Source organism: Neodiprion fabricii, chromosome 3, assembly GCF_021155785.1.
Source record: "Neodiprion fabricii isolate iyNeoFabr1 chromosome 3, iyNeoFabr1.1, whole genome shotgun sequence".
In the NCBI taxonomy this organism is placed as follows: Eukaryota; Metazoa; Arthropoda; class Insecta; order Hymenoptera; family Diprionidae; genus Neodiprion; species Neodiprion fabricii.
The window spans coordinates 41,085,832-41,101,572 of NC_060241.1; the positions used below are offsets into that span (position 1 = coordinate 41,085,832).

Genomic DNA, 15,741 nt, shown 5'->3' on the forward strand with positions numbered 1-15,741 from the left:
GAGATAGTTTTGACGGTAAATCCAATTCTACTTGAAAAAGACACTAGGCATTGGGAAACTCGCGTCCATCGAAATATCTCTCTGACATGTCTAATAAAATTCCTCAAATATGACCGTTAGGAAAATTCACGAAATCCCAGAAACCTGCATGGAACGCAGGGCTTGGTGGTCGATCGAGGAAACGATCGAAATGTATAGATCTAAATAGCTCCTGCATGTACCGTTATACGGATCGAACGCCTGTTTCAAGAGTGAACCTATTAAACTGTATACCAACGAACAGACGTATACATATTCTACGCACACGTATTACACACAGGTACCCAGTATAGGGTGGCCACGTAGGTGTCAATGTTGTTGGTGCGGAGGTGGCGGTTAGGTGTTTGCGCCGGTGTGTAGTTCTTCGACACAATGGCCAACCAGTGTGCCTACTGCATCTGCCTGTTGCCGCCGCGCGTTTCTGCCTCGTTCCAGCAGCTTTGCAGCCTCGTGCCGTGAATTGGTTTCTCGCACCGAAGGCGGGGAAACGTTGAGAAATACATTAATAATCACACGGGGAGGGATGAAGCACGAAGGCAAGAGCATCGTCGATGGTGATCCACGATCCAGTTAAGCGCAGCGTTCGCTTAACTAGCTGCAGGGGATATCTATCGGCCGTTTGACAATTTTTTGTAATTTACTGCGTCACCGTTCTCTCACTTTGCCGCCTCAAAACTGCAGTCTTAGACGAGTAAAGCTGCTGAATTTAAGTCTGCCGGCCCAGCTGCGACGATGAGAAGTGAAACTAGTCGGAAGAAGAGTTTTTTCGCAATACTTTTCATCAACATATAAAGGAAAGACTCTGTCGGTCCGTTCAACAAACTTCCGTGATGATTTTGCAAACGGTCGGGTGAATAATCAGCTACTGATAGGACTTGGCAGCCAAATGAAAAAGTTTTCTTTTTTTTTTTTTTAATTACAATTTTTTTTGTCTGGAAAACAAAAAATTTGTCATTATTTTTAAATACACCCACAAATTGTAAAAGAACCTGATCGTTTATTCAGAAAAACTAATGAGGCGAAAAAATTATACGTTTGTTGGTAATAGGATTGAAAGTCGATTTATTTCAGGTAGAACTGGAAGTTGAAATTGAACGGAATGTGGCAATTTTTCAAGCCCATCATTTCGATGAAAAATTACGTAAGCTTTAGATCTTGTCATCAAGCCGTTTCCGGGATCATTGCGGGAATTTGTCGGATAGACCGGGAGACCGACACACATATCGACATTTTTCTAAAAACCTGTTATTCGAATTCTAGAGGTACGAAAACGTTAAGATTCGTTTAAATTAGAAAAAGTGATTTTCGACAGAAACTAATACTCTTCTTCTTATATCACCAAAGCCGATGAAAAGTAAAAAGAAAAAACAAATACGTCCCGTGGAATATCCTACCGCAGATAATTATGCGAGGCAGATCAAAGTTTTCGTGATATTTATGAGTATGTATACAAGGCATGCGTGCATGGCATGTGTGAAGGAATTAACAGTCTTCAGTGTCTGATTGTTACCACTTCTGACAAAACTATGATGTTGGCTACCTGATGAGATGTCATTACGAAACTCCCTGATAATCAATTCAGAATCGTGATGCAAGAAACCGAAACACATTTCCCCGCAACATTTGCGACTGTCGGTAAGCGGACTTGAGCCATATGCCTGTTCCATCACCTATCGACCGCGCCCGTTAGATCGCGGATTTCTCTCAAAAATGTCCGTCTGCGACTTGCCGCAAATCTATACAAGTCGAGGCCCGGAGTAGAGCGAGACACGACGAAGAATAAAGCCGTTTCCAACGGTTTTTCTACCTCATCATATCTTCATCGTTACACCTGGTAAAAAGAAAAATATCCATTCAACGTTCACACTGACGCCCATGCGTTGAAATGTATCTGAAGGTCTGCCAACACATTTGTAATTGATTCTGATTTTCTCCCACGGACGCGCGCATTGCGTAAGTACTACGAAAATTTCTACGAAGGGTATAAATTCTGGGCTAGGAGAAAATCTTTCATCCGATAGGATCCATGCAGAAATCCTTGCGATTCTATCCTAAACGAATGGTTGCGGAAAAGTGTGCGACTGTGAAAAAAAGGTCCGTGATTGAATGTGAAAGTGAAGATGACGAATTTTTTTTAAATATCTGAAATAGAAAGAGAGAGAGAGAGCTAGTGGGTTCTCACCCGTTTCTCACGAAATCTGTGAGGAAAATGAAAAAAGTATAGAAAAAAATTTGGGGAATGAAAGGAGGGAAGGCAGACAGGACGAAAAAGCGTACGTTACCGTAATTCTAAAAAGGTGCAGCGCTTGTGATGCAAATTTCGCGTTATACCTGCTCCCTACTTCTGCTTTTGATGTTCCTCCTGTAGAATCATGTTATAGGCAGAACCTCGAAAATCGTACGTAACCGGCCCTTCTGTCAACCCACCCGAACTATCCACGTTAGCCACCCTACCATGGCCATTCTGCCGGCAGGGCTCAAGCTATCGGCCCATACCTAGCTCGACTAGTTAATGCACTTTTGGGAAACATACCTGTGCAGCCTGGCCACGTAGCACAGCGGCGGTTTCTTTTTTTTTTTTTTTTTACGATTTTTCGGGGGAATCTGCCAGGTAGGAAAGCGGAAAAGGGAGAAGGGAAAAAAGCGAAGGAAAAAATCTTTCACGAATATACACGGATGTTGCCCCAAAACCGTCGCTGCCGCTGCTGCGCCGCCGTAACGGCCCTGCAGGTTCGCTCTTACACCCTCGTCCTGAGAAGATCTAGCAAACTCGCCCGTATAATTTTTACCTGTCAACGTTTTGTGGGGATAGGCCGCGGACACAACGCATAGCATACTTGCTTTTCGACGATGTACGCACGTGTGAATATCCTAGTTACAAGTCATTCCTCCATCTTTCCACCAGAGTATACCGCACCGAAGTATTCCTTTCTTTGTCTCGCCTTAATTTCTGTAATTACATTTCGTCCCTGATCGCGAGGCAAAGTGATTGTCTGCTATCTACTTATACTGAAATTTCACGTCGCTTGATTTAAATACGTATACCTATCGTTACACACGCATTAGCCGTGTGACGTAGGACTTCGACAGTACGATAGAACCTCGTTTATCGGAGTTAATATGAGGAGAGGCTACCCCGGATGGGTGAAATCTCGGGCAATACGGTAAACAATTATGAAACGTAACATTGTTTGAAAAGACGTACAATCGTGAAAACGTGACGTCCGTTTTATTCGAGTATTTAGTTTTTATCTGAATATGCGCGGATAATATCGGTTAATGCGGAGGGCTCGGACGAGTTGGATGCCTCGGATAACTATGAAATATTCGGTTGAAGAGCTTTTTGAAACTTTCTCGTATCCATCGCTCTCGGCGAATCTTGATAGTTTTTGACACGTTAGCTGTTGCTGTCAGTTCATAGATAGGTATTGTACCTACCTACTAGATTACACGACTGTGGCATAACCATGTGTACAAGTATTGATCTTTGCTCCATTTGCAATGTCTCGACTCTGCTGGCACATGAGAATTCTTAACCAACTCTATGCAATTTATCATGCGATTTTACCCCTCTTATGCGTACAACCGCTTTGTTTCGATACAACACATTGCTAGATATTGATCATAAAGTGAAAATCAGCTTCTTTCTTCCTCCTCATTAATTTCCTAATGACCACACGCAAATATCATACGCACGGTTTGACCCTGCATTCCAACACCTGAATGGCACCGATGGCGGTTGACTATGATATTATACATAAACGCACAGTAGCATAAGCGTTAAACACCCATCTGAGTGTATAGTGGTACGACATAGGCATATCGGTAGGCAAAGAGTAAGCCCGGTTTGCAACGTTGCACGAAATATGTATACATATATAAGGGCGCAGAGAAGGCATTCCGCGGTGATGATCGATGTTTGAAGGGTAGTTTTTTAAAGGCTAAACGAAGGGGGAGAGTTGGGGCTGGGAGGAAAGGAGACGAGAAATGGGGAGAGGGGGAGGGGGAGGGTGGTGAAAGAGGCCTAATCGCGTTTCGCCATCTAAAGGGTTCGCCGCTCTATCCAACCAATGGGGCAACCCGGAGATGATTTTGAGCCCTGTCCAATCACCGACGAGCGTATCTTCAACCGCCGAGAAAGACGCGGCAACCGCGCCAGTTGAGGAGGGGAAGAAAGGTTTTTCATACTTGGTGGGGGGAAATGGAAACCCTTAGGGCCAAGCCATCCGCTGGGATACGCAGCGTTGCGTCATGCCCTCAATCGGCTGACGCACGCCGCACGATCAACTGCACCGTCGTCCGTCTCGACACCAGATTTCCAAATTCCAACCCCACGGCCTGACCTAGTGCGCCTGAATTTTCATCGTTACCGAATAACGTATCAATTTTGGTTTCGTGAAATAATCGGATTCGTTTTTTACTTAACGGAAGGAGGAGGGAAACAAAGATCACGATAGGATGGGAAATAAAATGCCCGATTTATCAGTATCCTTGTACAGTTTTCTCTGTGTTTCGTTTTTCTCTATCGGACAATCGAATTCGAGTACATAATATGAAAATCAAGTGACGGGGTGAATTTTCATGTCACCTAAGAACGGGGTTGTTTGGTGGTGTTTTTATTTTTTCCAGTTTTCAATTTGTCGCTGCTCTCCAGGGCTTAAACGGCTTCCAAATGTGATTTTGAGAAAACGAAAGGTACGGGAAACCAGAGAGAGAGAAAGAAACAAACTGTTGAAAAGTGCCTCGTGTTTGGAGGATGGTTTTCCTCGAAAAGTCGAGAATGATATTCGCCGATATTCGTTTGCGCGCAACGAGTACGCCTACGCACAAAACGCAACATACACCAACTCGTTTCCGGCGGAAGCTACGGGCTCAGAACAACAACAATTGTACGGATTATTGTGTTACGCGTATTCTGTCGTGACTGAAAATTTCAATTGCAATCCCCTACTTTTTCTGCGATCGTCGACAGGCCGTAACTCGTGACCACAGTTATTTCACTGAACGCGTTGTTTGCAGATGCCGATCTTCACGGTGACGTCGACGGACCGGATCTAAGCGGGGACGATCGAAGCATCGACAGCGATGTTCGCGACGTTCACGAGTCTGCCAACCTTGATCAAGACTCCCTTGACTCTGACCGCGAGGCCCTTAATTTGGTAAGTCATCCAAGTATTTACAACAGTTTTATCATTACTTCATGTTTTTTCCCCGCTTTTCTCCCTTCGTTCCACGGGACTTGGGCGATGCACGTATCTGATTTAGCAGGCGTAAATCATGACAAGGCTGTACCTAATAATTATAATGACGATTCACTATATGATTTTTTTTTTTTTTTTTTAATTTCTTGCAACAAACCCGACTATAATAATTATATCACGTATACGGAAAGATCCCGTTCCCGCAAGTTGTAATTTAACCGGCATAATTTGATAAAATATTCGCTTCCCCTATAGCCGGTCTGAGTACTCGGGATGTGGACAATATTATGTCCGTGATACAGTTTCAGAATTTTGAATATTGTGCCGTGAATGATCAATTCGTGCAACTTGCCATACCCAAAAAATGCCGAAAGTAATAATGTCGATATGAACAGTTGGCAAAACACGCCAAATATATGAGCGAACTCGCGAACTGTATTATTGCGAGAAATCGAAGAAACTCTGATACTCTGCGAGTATAAAAAAACCTTTTTTCACATTCGAAACCAGCCCATGGTTTCATACAACAGAACCGACGAGCAAAGCACGTCTCACGTCCGCTTATAGGTACGTATGACCAAAATCGTTGACGGGATAAATCAAACTATCCTCCAGATGTTCTATACATTTCATATCTGATGATTTATTCGTTTAACCTATAAAATACAGGAACGTGTATTAAAGAAGGTCAGGGTGAAATTTCATATGGATACCTTCGTACCTGAGATTTTTAAAAGGACGGAATTTCATGACTCGTAATATTGGCATATTATGAGAAGTACACGAGCGATTACGAAACGATTACAAGTTGTTAATAGTGATGCCACATACCGTTACATATGGGCTATAATCAGGCGACTATATTTGTATGACACTCGTAAGTGATCGAGCGTTATTTCGCAACCGATGGAGTTGAGGTAGTGAAAAAATTTAGTTACGATACAATGGAAAACATGCAACCTGCAAGAATCTTCCATATTGTACATTTATACAGGCATGATTTCCTCATAGTTAATTTCATGTATTACATGGTGCTAATATTGCAGAACAGCGCAGTATTCAGCGCTTTTAACCCAACAAACTACCCAGTAACAATTACATGCGAACAGGATATACGAACTTTCAAGGGTGACCAGCTTTTTTCATTTTTCGGAATTCACATAATTTCAAGCTACCTGGAACGACCGATTTCTTAATAATGGAGCAAACAGCAGCACCATAATTTCAGCCCCATTCCGTCCTAGAATTTATGAAATGTTCAAGCTGTCTCAGTATTCTGAAACAATCCTTACTTCCGAAATGCTAGTCAATAGGATAAACCTTCGTGCTGTAATACATAAAGTCAAATCATGCTTATGACACCAGTGTTGTATGACTCGAGTTACAACGCAAATGAATGAGGGTCGTGAGCACAATTAAGCGATCCAACAGGCAAAAATAAATAGGGCAGGGAAAATGCTATTTAATCTAAACACGTGTTTCTAGTTTGAAGTAAAAACTGAGACGGTTCTTACAATAATACTGATTGACGCGTTAACCGTACATGCGCAGACAAATTGTTAATGATCAAACATGCGATAGTGGATGAACAAAAGTATCAACATCAGAGTGTAAGGGTGTATAGCGGGTGTGAACATAACTACGTTACAATAACTTTTCAGGAATAGAGCTGATTTGGACGCAAAAATACTATTGAGAACGGATTGAAATTTTTTTTTCTCCAAGTGTCATATGCATGTCCAACAAACTACGCGAATCGTAATTTCTTGAATCACATCTGGATCGAGTTCCTTCTGACTCTCGCCGTATAATTTCGTGAACCCGTCAGTAAGCGTAAATTGGACCCAACTGCATACCCGTAAAACTCTTTCCTACGAGCGCTAAAACCGACAATTTTTTAGGTTACGGATGTTTCGCAACGGAACAGCAGCGGAGGGACAAGCGGGAGCGCGTCATCTCCAAGTTCCGGGGTCAGCAGTCAGCTAACCGGAAGTCACGCGGGTACCAATGCCAACAACGGGACCAGCCATGGATCGGGTTCTCAGGCGGCTCTGGCCGCTCAACTCGTTGGCCAGCAAATGTTAATGCACAATTCTTTCGGAGCGCTTAGCTCGCAGGAGATCCAGGCACTGGCTTCAACCCTCCAGCAGCAGCAGCACACCCTGCAACAACAGCTACAACAATTCGCGCTCTTCCAACAGGCCAATCCGGCAACTGCTGGCCAACTTCCGGCACAGGCGCAGTTCTTTCTTAGGAATCAGGTACGCAACGACACGAGGAAAATAGATCGATTACTCGATTCAACTGAATAAGCAGCATTCTAGAGAGCCTCGCCTATTGTAACGTGAAATTTTTCGTCATAAGTAGATTTCATTAAACAACGTTCGTCGTTGGGCTCTCAAGGTATAACGTTCAGCATTTTTCATACGACGGAGCTGAAACTTGAACACCGGCACGGGACTCGAAAAGTTTTCGAAGGGTTCTTAATATTCGGCAATACAGTTACACTTGCGGTCCCTTCCGGGTGTCAAAGAAACACGAAGGGCAGAAAATTGAGCGCGTGCCAGGTACAGTGAGTTACGGAAATATTTCTCGCGTATATACACCCCTCTGGTCTTCGTCGATCCGATTTCCACGCTGATGCCTCCTCGCTCTTTATTAGGTGCCTCGCCGCGTCGCGTCGTGTCGTATTGTTGAGCACATCGACTGAGATGATCACGGTATGGGCCTAGGTTAAGGCTGCTTTGGCGATGCCCTGAATGTCACGCCTCGAATTGTAATGAATCGACAAAAGATTCCGAGACTCCATTGATCCTGGCTTGCACCCCTTTCCAATCGACGAAAGGTTCCCTCGCGAGCTCGGTGTTCTTCGGGATATAAAGCGTGACACGTTCGGAACACGCGACCCTGGACGTTCGCACCGGCTTTCGCCTTTCAAGGGCCTCTGCACGAAGGGTTGCCGCGACCTCTGTTAGGGCGCACCGCCATTAATTCTATGCCGAGCTAGAAGGTCTAGAATGCACAGAGGTGTTCGTCTTAATTTTGTTGTCTAAAGGACACGCGACCACTCTTTGAAGGGTGACTCGTCAGCCGTCTACAATAATGCGGCACGCGTCAATCCGTTATCCGGTCGTTTAGTGGGGAAACCTCCAAGGTGAAAACTTTCAGGTACCGAAGGAACGAGAATAGAGTCCTGCACCGATTTGTTAGGTAGGATCCGTACTGGTGTTTCTATCGAGATGAACCTGTTCTCGTGTCAAGTGTTGCGAGAATATGAATCTTGATAAAAATATGTTACTTTCCCGGTGAACAATAGACCGTATATGCGAGAGTTGAATCGCCATTAGTCAGTGAAGAGGGGCCTCGAGTTTATCACCGATGATTATAACTAGCCTAAGATTACGAAAAATCGAGTTCACTGCCAGACTGCAAGGCAATTATTGTGGAGCCCTAGGTCGCAATCGTATAAATTGTTTCGTAGAACGTTGAAACATGCAGGAAAAACAGTTTTCTCGTTTCCCTTTTCATCACCATGAAAAGGGAAGAGTCTATCGGACTGGCCGACGAACGTCCACAATGATCTTGAAAACGGCCGAGTGAAGAGTCCAAAACTGATAGAACTTGGCAGCCAAGTGAAAGGTACTAAAAAAAAAAGGTTGGAAAAAAACTGCCTGAAAACCAAAGAAATTCGTCAATAATTTTTTTAAATAAATATACAATCCAAGGGGAAAAATCATTTGTTTAAGACAAAGTAATAAGGGAAACGAGAAAAAAGTTTTGTCGTTAAAACATTGAAATTAGATTTATTTCCGGTATAGCCGGGAGTTCAAATTGTAAACGGGACTTGGCAATTTTTCATGCTCATCGTTTCGTTGTAAAATCCTGTAAGTTTCAAATTTTTCCACAGAGCCGTTTCCGAGATCATCGCGAGAGTTTGTCGAACAGACAGACAGACCGGCGTCCAGACTGACATTTTTCTAAAAACCTGTTGCTCGGAGTCCAGTGGTCCGAAAGCGTATAGATTCGTTTAAATTATAAAAAGTGATGGTTCGACCGAAACCAATACTTTTCTCATATCACCAAAGGTGATGAAGAGTAGGTAAGAAATGAACGCGTTACTGGTACAAGCGTCCGTGCTAAATGCCACCAGTATCGAAGTCACACCTTATTTGCCCGTGAAATGTACGAACGTAAACGTACGTATGCGGACATTAATTCAGAGACATTTAGTTTTTGGAGTGAGTCAATCAGAATGGTAATGCAGATTCAGCCCGAGGCTCTGTGCCAAGGGAGTGAAATATGGCAATACATGGCGGGCAACCAACAGTTCTTTGTACCGCTAATCAACAATTTGCGGCTCAATCCGTACTCACCAAATCAAGTGCGGTACGATGGATTGGATTCCTTGCTTGTTGACGCTCTCGATTTTTAAAGATGAATCAGTTTTACAATAAATAACAAATGTGCATGACTGACTGTTGAACGTTCCGCCAGTCTGCGGCCGTCGTATACGCCTGAAGTAATGTGATATTGCACGTTTTAGGTTCAGCAGGCAGTAGCGCAGGCCGCGCAACAGTTACAGGCATTGCAAAAGCAGCAAACTCTACAGAATGCCGGAAGCGGTGGTGGCGGTGGAGCCGGCGGCAGCAGCGGAGGAGGAGTAAGCACTGGGCCTGGCGGCGGGGGAGGAATCGGAGTCGTAGGTGGTGGTGGAGGTGTTGGAAGTATGCGGGGTTTGACTCAGCAAAGATCGCCACCTCCGCCTGGGACCCCACCTGCCGTTAAAGGAGCACCGACGAGACTGGAGCCGTCGCCGGAGGAGACTACGGACCTCGAGGAACTCGAGCAGTTCGCGAAAACTTTCAAGCAGCGTCGAATAAAGCTGGGATTCACCCAGGGTGACGTCGGTCTGGCAATGGGAAAACTTTACGGGAACGACTTTTCCCAGACGACGATCTCAAGGTTCGAAGCGTTGAACCTTTCCTTCAAAAATATGTGCAAGCTGAAACCGTTGCTCCAGAAATGGTTAGAAGACGCGGACAATTCCCTCAACAACCCCAACTCCCTCTCGAACCCTCTGACCACCCCTGAAGCGATCGGGAGAAGACGGAAGAAGCGGACCTCGATCGAGACCAGCGTCCGCGTTGCCCTCGAGAAGGCTTTCCTTCAAAACCCAAAACCTACCTCCGAAGAAATCACCATGCTCGCCGACAGTCTTGCCATGGAGAAGGAAGTCGTCCGGGTCTGGTTCTGTAACAGGTAAACTGCAAACACTCGCGAATTCGATGAAATCAGTTCCGACTTCACTCACCGCTTAGATATTTCCCGTTGACATGTCCCCCGTGCGAGTGGTAACTACGAGGCTTAGGAATTTACCGAGGAATCCGAACAAACGAAAGAAACAGTCTAACCGTTCCGTGAATTTTATACACGGTCATTGATTGAACAACGGCCTCCCAACCCTGGATTAAAAGAAAAGAGAGTAGAGTAGAGTAGAGAAGAGCAGAGCAGAGTTTATCATAGCCATGGGAAATATCCCCCAAGGCAGTCCAAGGCAAGTGAATACAAAAATTACGAGGCAAGGCGTAACTGCACATAAGGTGACACCTAAAGAATAAAGTTTAGAGAGTATGACTTCCGCAAGGCAGAGTTAGTTGAACATAAGTACAAATGAGATTACGGTAGAAGCAGTGATATTACTGTAATAATATAAAGAGTATAGCAAGCCATCATATAAGACTGAGGGGAAAATATCTGCAAAACATAACAGGCAGCATACTTGTACATACGTGTATAAATGGGAATAAATATAATGGATGTGATAGGTGATAGCTGGTAGGGTGTTCAATGAAATAATTTTTATTCAAAGGAGGGCAAGGATTTAACCCCAGTGGTTTTGGACAGAAGTAAAGAAAGAGAGAGAGAGAGAACCAAGCGGTATACGAACTGTGAGTAAAATTGGCCGCCTCGTCAGCCACACTTATAGACAGTATTCAATAAATTACGCTTTAGAACCAAAATCGGATACGCAAGATCCGTTAGACAGTCGACACCTGATCTTGCGTCAAACCCACGGCATCTCTCTCTCTCTCTCCCTCTCTCTCCCACTTTTTCTTTCTCTTTCTCTTTGGCTACCAAATCTTATAGTTGTAGCACCCCCAAGTACTCTATGGATGGTGAGGAATAACGGCCTGTATGTATATATATATATATATATATATATATATATATATATATATATATATATATATATATATATATATATATATATATATATAAAACACATAATAACACAACGTAAGTGGCATCGTAATTACCAAAGTGGTTTCGTTTACAGGCGACAAAAGGAGAAACGGATCAACCCCCCGACGGCTGCGATGGGCAGTCCCACGATGGCCTCCCCGGCGCCGTCTGTGTTCGCGTCGTTGGCCGGTTCGATGTCCGGGAGCCCCCTATCTCTGACAACCCACGCGACGACCCATGTCGGCTCTCACCCCCACCCCCACCCCCATCCCCATCCCCATTCCCACACTCACCCCCATCCTCACAGTCAGAGTCATGGCCACGGGCACGGCACGTCGTCCCTCGGATCACCGCTGCCCCTTGCCCTGGTCGCTACCGCTGGCGGCAGTTATCACACGACGAGTTCAAAGTCCCACGAGTGACACCAGCCCTCCCAGGCGGAGGACGCTCTCTACAATCACCAGTCCCAAAGTCAGCATTCTCATCTACACCCTCACCCGCATCATCAAAACCAGAACCAGAATCATCCTTATCATCATCATCATCAGCAGCTGCAGCAGCAACAGCAGCGGCGGCAGCGACGCTTGTGCAATCTCACAGATTTTTATCAATAAATGACTATGTAGTAATATACAAAAATAACGGTGAAGGCGTCGGATACAATCGGTCGTCAGTCTAGGCGGACGACGAATGCCTGCAGTGCAACCGGGACAAAGGTGAGGCGTCCAAGACGCGAATAAACGCGAAAAAACGCGAAAACTTTATTCATCAAATGCGCTTCGATTCACAGTTGCGATCGGCGGATGGTTTAATAGATACAGGACGTCTTAATCGGATGTGGGTATAGTGGCTAGTCCGTTTCCGTATTAATACCTATGTGTAGATGTATGTATGTATGTATGTATGTATGTGTGTATGTATGTATGTATGTATAGACAGCAAAAGAATTGTTCTTTTTCTGGAAAGTTGTATAGTTAAGGTTATATAGATGTATATGTAATTGTAAATATAGCTATAGCCGAACTGTGCGTAAGTAATAAGCTGAGGTATCTGTTATATATACACATATATATGTCGTACTATATTTGTACATATGTATATGTATATATTAATGACAACCTACAGACGCTGACACTGAGCTGCGACAAACTGTTTGCGGTTGTGTTCCTCGCGTGTACCTACGCGGACTTATCTATTCCAGGTCTCGTACCGTCAGATTCATCTCAATCTCTTAAACGGAACCAGATCAATTTCGGCAGAGTGAACCACTTGTACCGGCACAAACATACATGCAAGCACTCCGTGCGTAACTTGCAAACCTGTAATTCTCAGTTATTGGGGTTTCGGCGAAAGTGGAATCATACTTTGACTTACAGACTTGCTGAAATCTTGTTTTTAATACAACCATTTGTCTCAGGTTAAATTGAGACATGACATATGTTCCAGCCGAAACGAGCTGTTTCGCGTGAAACAACATTTGGATCAGAAGAATCACGTTCATCCCACAGGTACAAAAAATACGCTTCCAGTTTCGGAAATGCATTTTCAATCTGGATGCACTTTTGCGTGTGTGCAACTACTTTTGGTGATCCTGGAATTGTTCTGGTTCACCCGTAACGGACTTTGTCGTAAGAGCGATATTCGAAGACAAAATCGACTATCTTGCATTGCGTGACTCGTTTGGTAACTCACGGCTGATTCGTAATCATAGTAAAATTCGACACTCCTACAACTGAGGCTTTTTTAGGAGAAAAATCTGATCGCGCACTATTTACTTAATGCATCTGCACACTTACCGCGAGTCTCATAGGCACGTCCGAGTATAACGAATGATTGTCAATGCTAACGACTGTAATTACGTGATAACATAGATATTGTGTGAAACAAAATTGTTACTTAATAAAAGGATTCTTTTACATCAAAGTACGATTATCATTTAATTTTCGGTCGACGTCATGCAGTGTTCTACACGTAATTGATATACGCGAGCGAAACTCGTACTTATCTTTTTCTTTCTAAATAATGAAAAGGTCAAGCATATCCAAGAGCGTAATATTATAGAGAAATTGCCGGTCAATTTTTAATAGTATACCGTCGGTTGTTTGTTACTGAAACTGTCGCATACATCTTAGCATCAGAGTTTCGATCCAGCCACCAATGTGGGTTGCCATACGTGAAATATGATAGGTATTGTGCATACAATCACCTGCGCTATCTTTCGTCGACAATGTAGATCTCGTATTAACGAGTGAAAGTATTGGAGTTTCCGTAACTTCGGTGAAGATGAAACCAAAATTCACAAAAAAAACTCACGTCGGTTAGTCATAATAGGAACAAGTCGACGTTAAAGTTACATCAAATTTGGAGTGCCCGTTCACAAGTAAATCCCATGCAAAATTCATTGCGCAAGCAATCGAAGAAGCACGTCGCCTACGACAGTACACATAATGTTTTGAATGTTTCGTAACCCCAGCACGATTTCCCTGAGCTTGTTGGAATTGGAGCACAAACATTGGAATATACTCGTTATACCTGCTGTCATATATTTGAGCATATTATCACCATTTTGGACTAATTGATATTTTTCTTACAGCCTCTGACAGCTAAAGAAATTGTCCCCTACGAAAAATGTTGACATCCGTATTACGGAGACAGCTGCCGACGTACCTGGACTGATTTTATTTAATCGTTCACTGTTTTTCAACAGACTGATTTATTAGAGGAAACGTATTTCACAGGTGATGAACCTTCCTAACTGATTGGACGCACAGTGAGTTTGTTTTGCTGCGGAACGATGCATGCGCCTTAATGAAGCCACCAGAGTTACAGCACTCACAGTTTGAGCATCGTATCCCGCCACGGCCATCCCAAACGTTGTAGAAACAAATGATACCTATTTGAAGTTGGGATAATCGTAGCAGGAGACGATGCTCAACCTGGCATGAGAGCTGTAACTCCGATTGTACGATTAACAATAAGGTGCACGCATCGTTTCGCGAATAGAGAAACTCAATATACAAAAAAAAGCAAGTTTGAAGACACCTGCACACGTGATCCAAGTTTGCGAAATAACTATTACACGCGCATGTTCGATAAATATACTTTCCGCTTCGATCGACCCCCCCTCCCCGAGAAATTGCGATATTGATTATATTCATTCCATAACAGTTAAGATGGACCTTTATTGATTTACATGTTCGGCTTCTGAAACACACGTTTAGACATAGCATATTCGCAGGTTTAATTTCACGAAACCGTCCACCCGTGACGGTGTTTGGTAATTTATTGTTAATTATGAAAAACGAACTGAAATAAAAAAAATAAAAATAAATGACTATTCCTAGAGGACGAAATCAAATATAAATTGACAGTGATATTCATAAACTGTTCCAGAACAATAACGTTCATTGCTTGCGAATACTTAATAAGGCAATACTTATTTGCCGAGTATCCTGGGCCTAACTTTCTTCCTAATAGGTATAATTACGGCATAGAATGAAAAGAAACGTACTTCAGGTTTGATGTAGTAGCCAAGTCGTAATACTGGTATCATATTAATAGAAAAATTCACACAGTCAATCCAATTACAATATACCATCTCAGTTGTTAAGGCTAATCATGAAAACAAGCTGATTGCGAGTAATGGAACGGCAATAAACAATGAAGTGCATTCAGTGGCGTATCGGATGAAAATAACTCATATAGCAAGTACTGAAATTGCGCCCCTGCCTGAAAATCTGATATCCTAAGACCGTCAAGGGAAAGGTCCGGTTCACTTTCTAGCTATGAAAAATAATGGCCCTAGAAGACGCATGAATTTTCTTCTTTTTTTTTTTTACTTCACCTGATCTTACATCAAAAAAGTACCCGGTGATTGGAAAAAATTAAACATTTTTGTCGAAGTATTCGTATTTCATTTACTTTGTTCATATTTTTCATCAACCCATTGAAGCCCAGGAAAAATCTGGATCGGGTAGCAGGAAACTAACTATATTCCGTTCATAGCAAAATGGAAACATAAAATATACGTATCTATTTTTTCTTAATTTACTTGCAGTTGTTGGAACCCACCGATTCTACGGGAAAAATGATGACGAAAACCTATGTGACATTTTCTCGTCAGGGTACAATTTGTTAACGTAACACTTATTATGATGGAAATTATGGAGAATTGTAAATTTGTTCAGCATGATTTTACACTAACAAACTGAACTCTAACAAATAAATGTTACATAGGTTTTCTTCGTCATTTTTCTCG

At 43.2% G+C, this 15,741-nt stretch overlaps 1 protein-coding gene across 2 annotated transcripts in view; it reads left to right on the top strand.

The window, feature by feature from the left end:
• The window catches only part of LOC124177997, a 115,887-nt gene extending 100,595 nt beyond the window's left edge, over positions 1 to 15,292 (top strand). The window contains exons 5-8 of one of the 2 annotated variants that reach the window (XM_046561015.1): positions 5,059 to 5,198; positions 7,142 to 7,501; positions 9,784 to 10,499; positions 11,578 to 15,292. In XM_046561015.1, coding sequence (XP_046416971.1) covers positions 5,059 to 5,198; positions 7,142 to 7,501; positions 9,784 to 10,499; positions 11,578 to 11,905 — 1,544 coding nt within the window. In that variant the 3' untranslated portion in view covers positions 11,906 to 15,292. The remainder of the gene's footprint in view (positions 1 to 5,058; positions 5,199 to 7,141; positions 7,502 to 9,783; positions 10,500 to 11,577) is intronic. The other variant, XM_046561016.1, reaches the window with a different exon arrangement.
• The last annotated feature ends 449 nt before the right edge of the window (positions 15,293 to 15,741 follow it).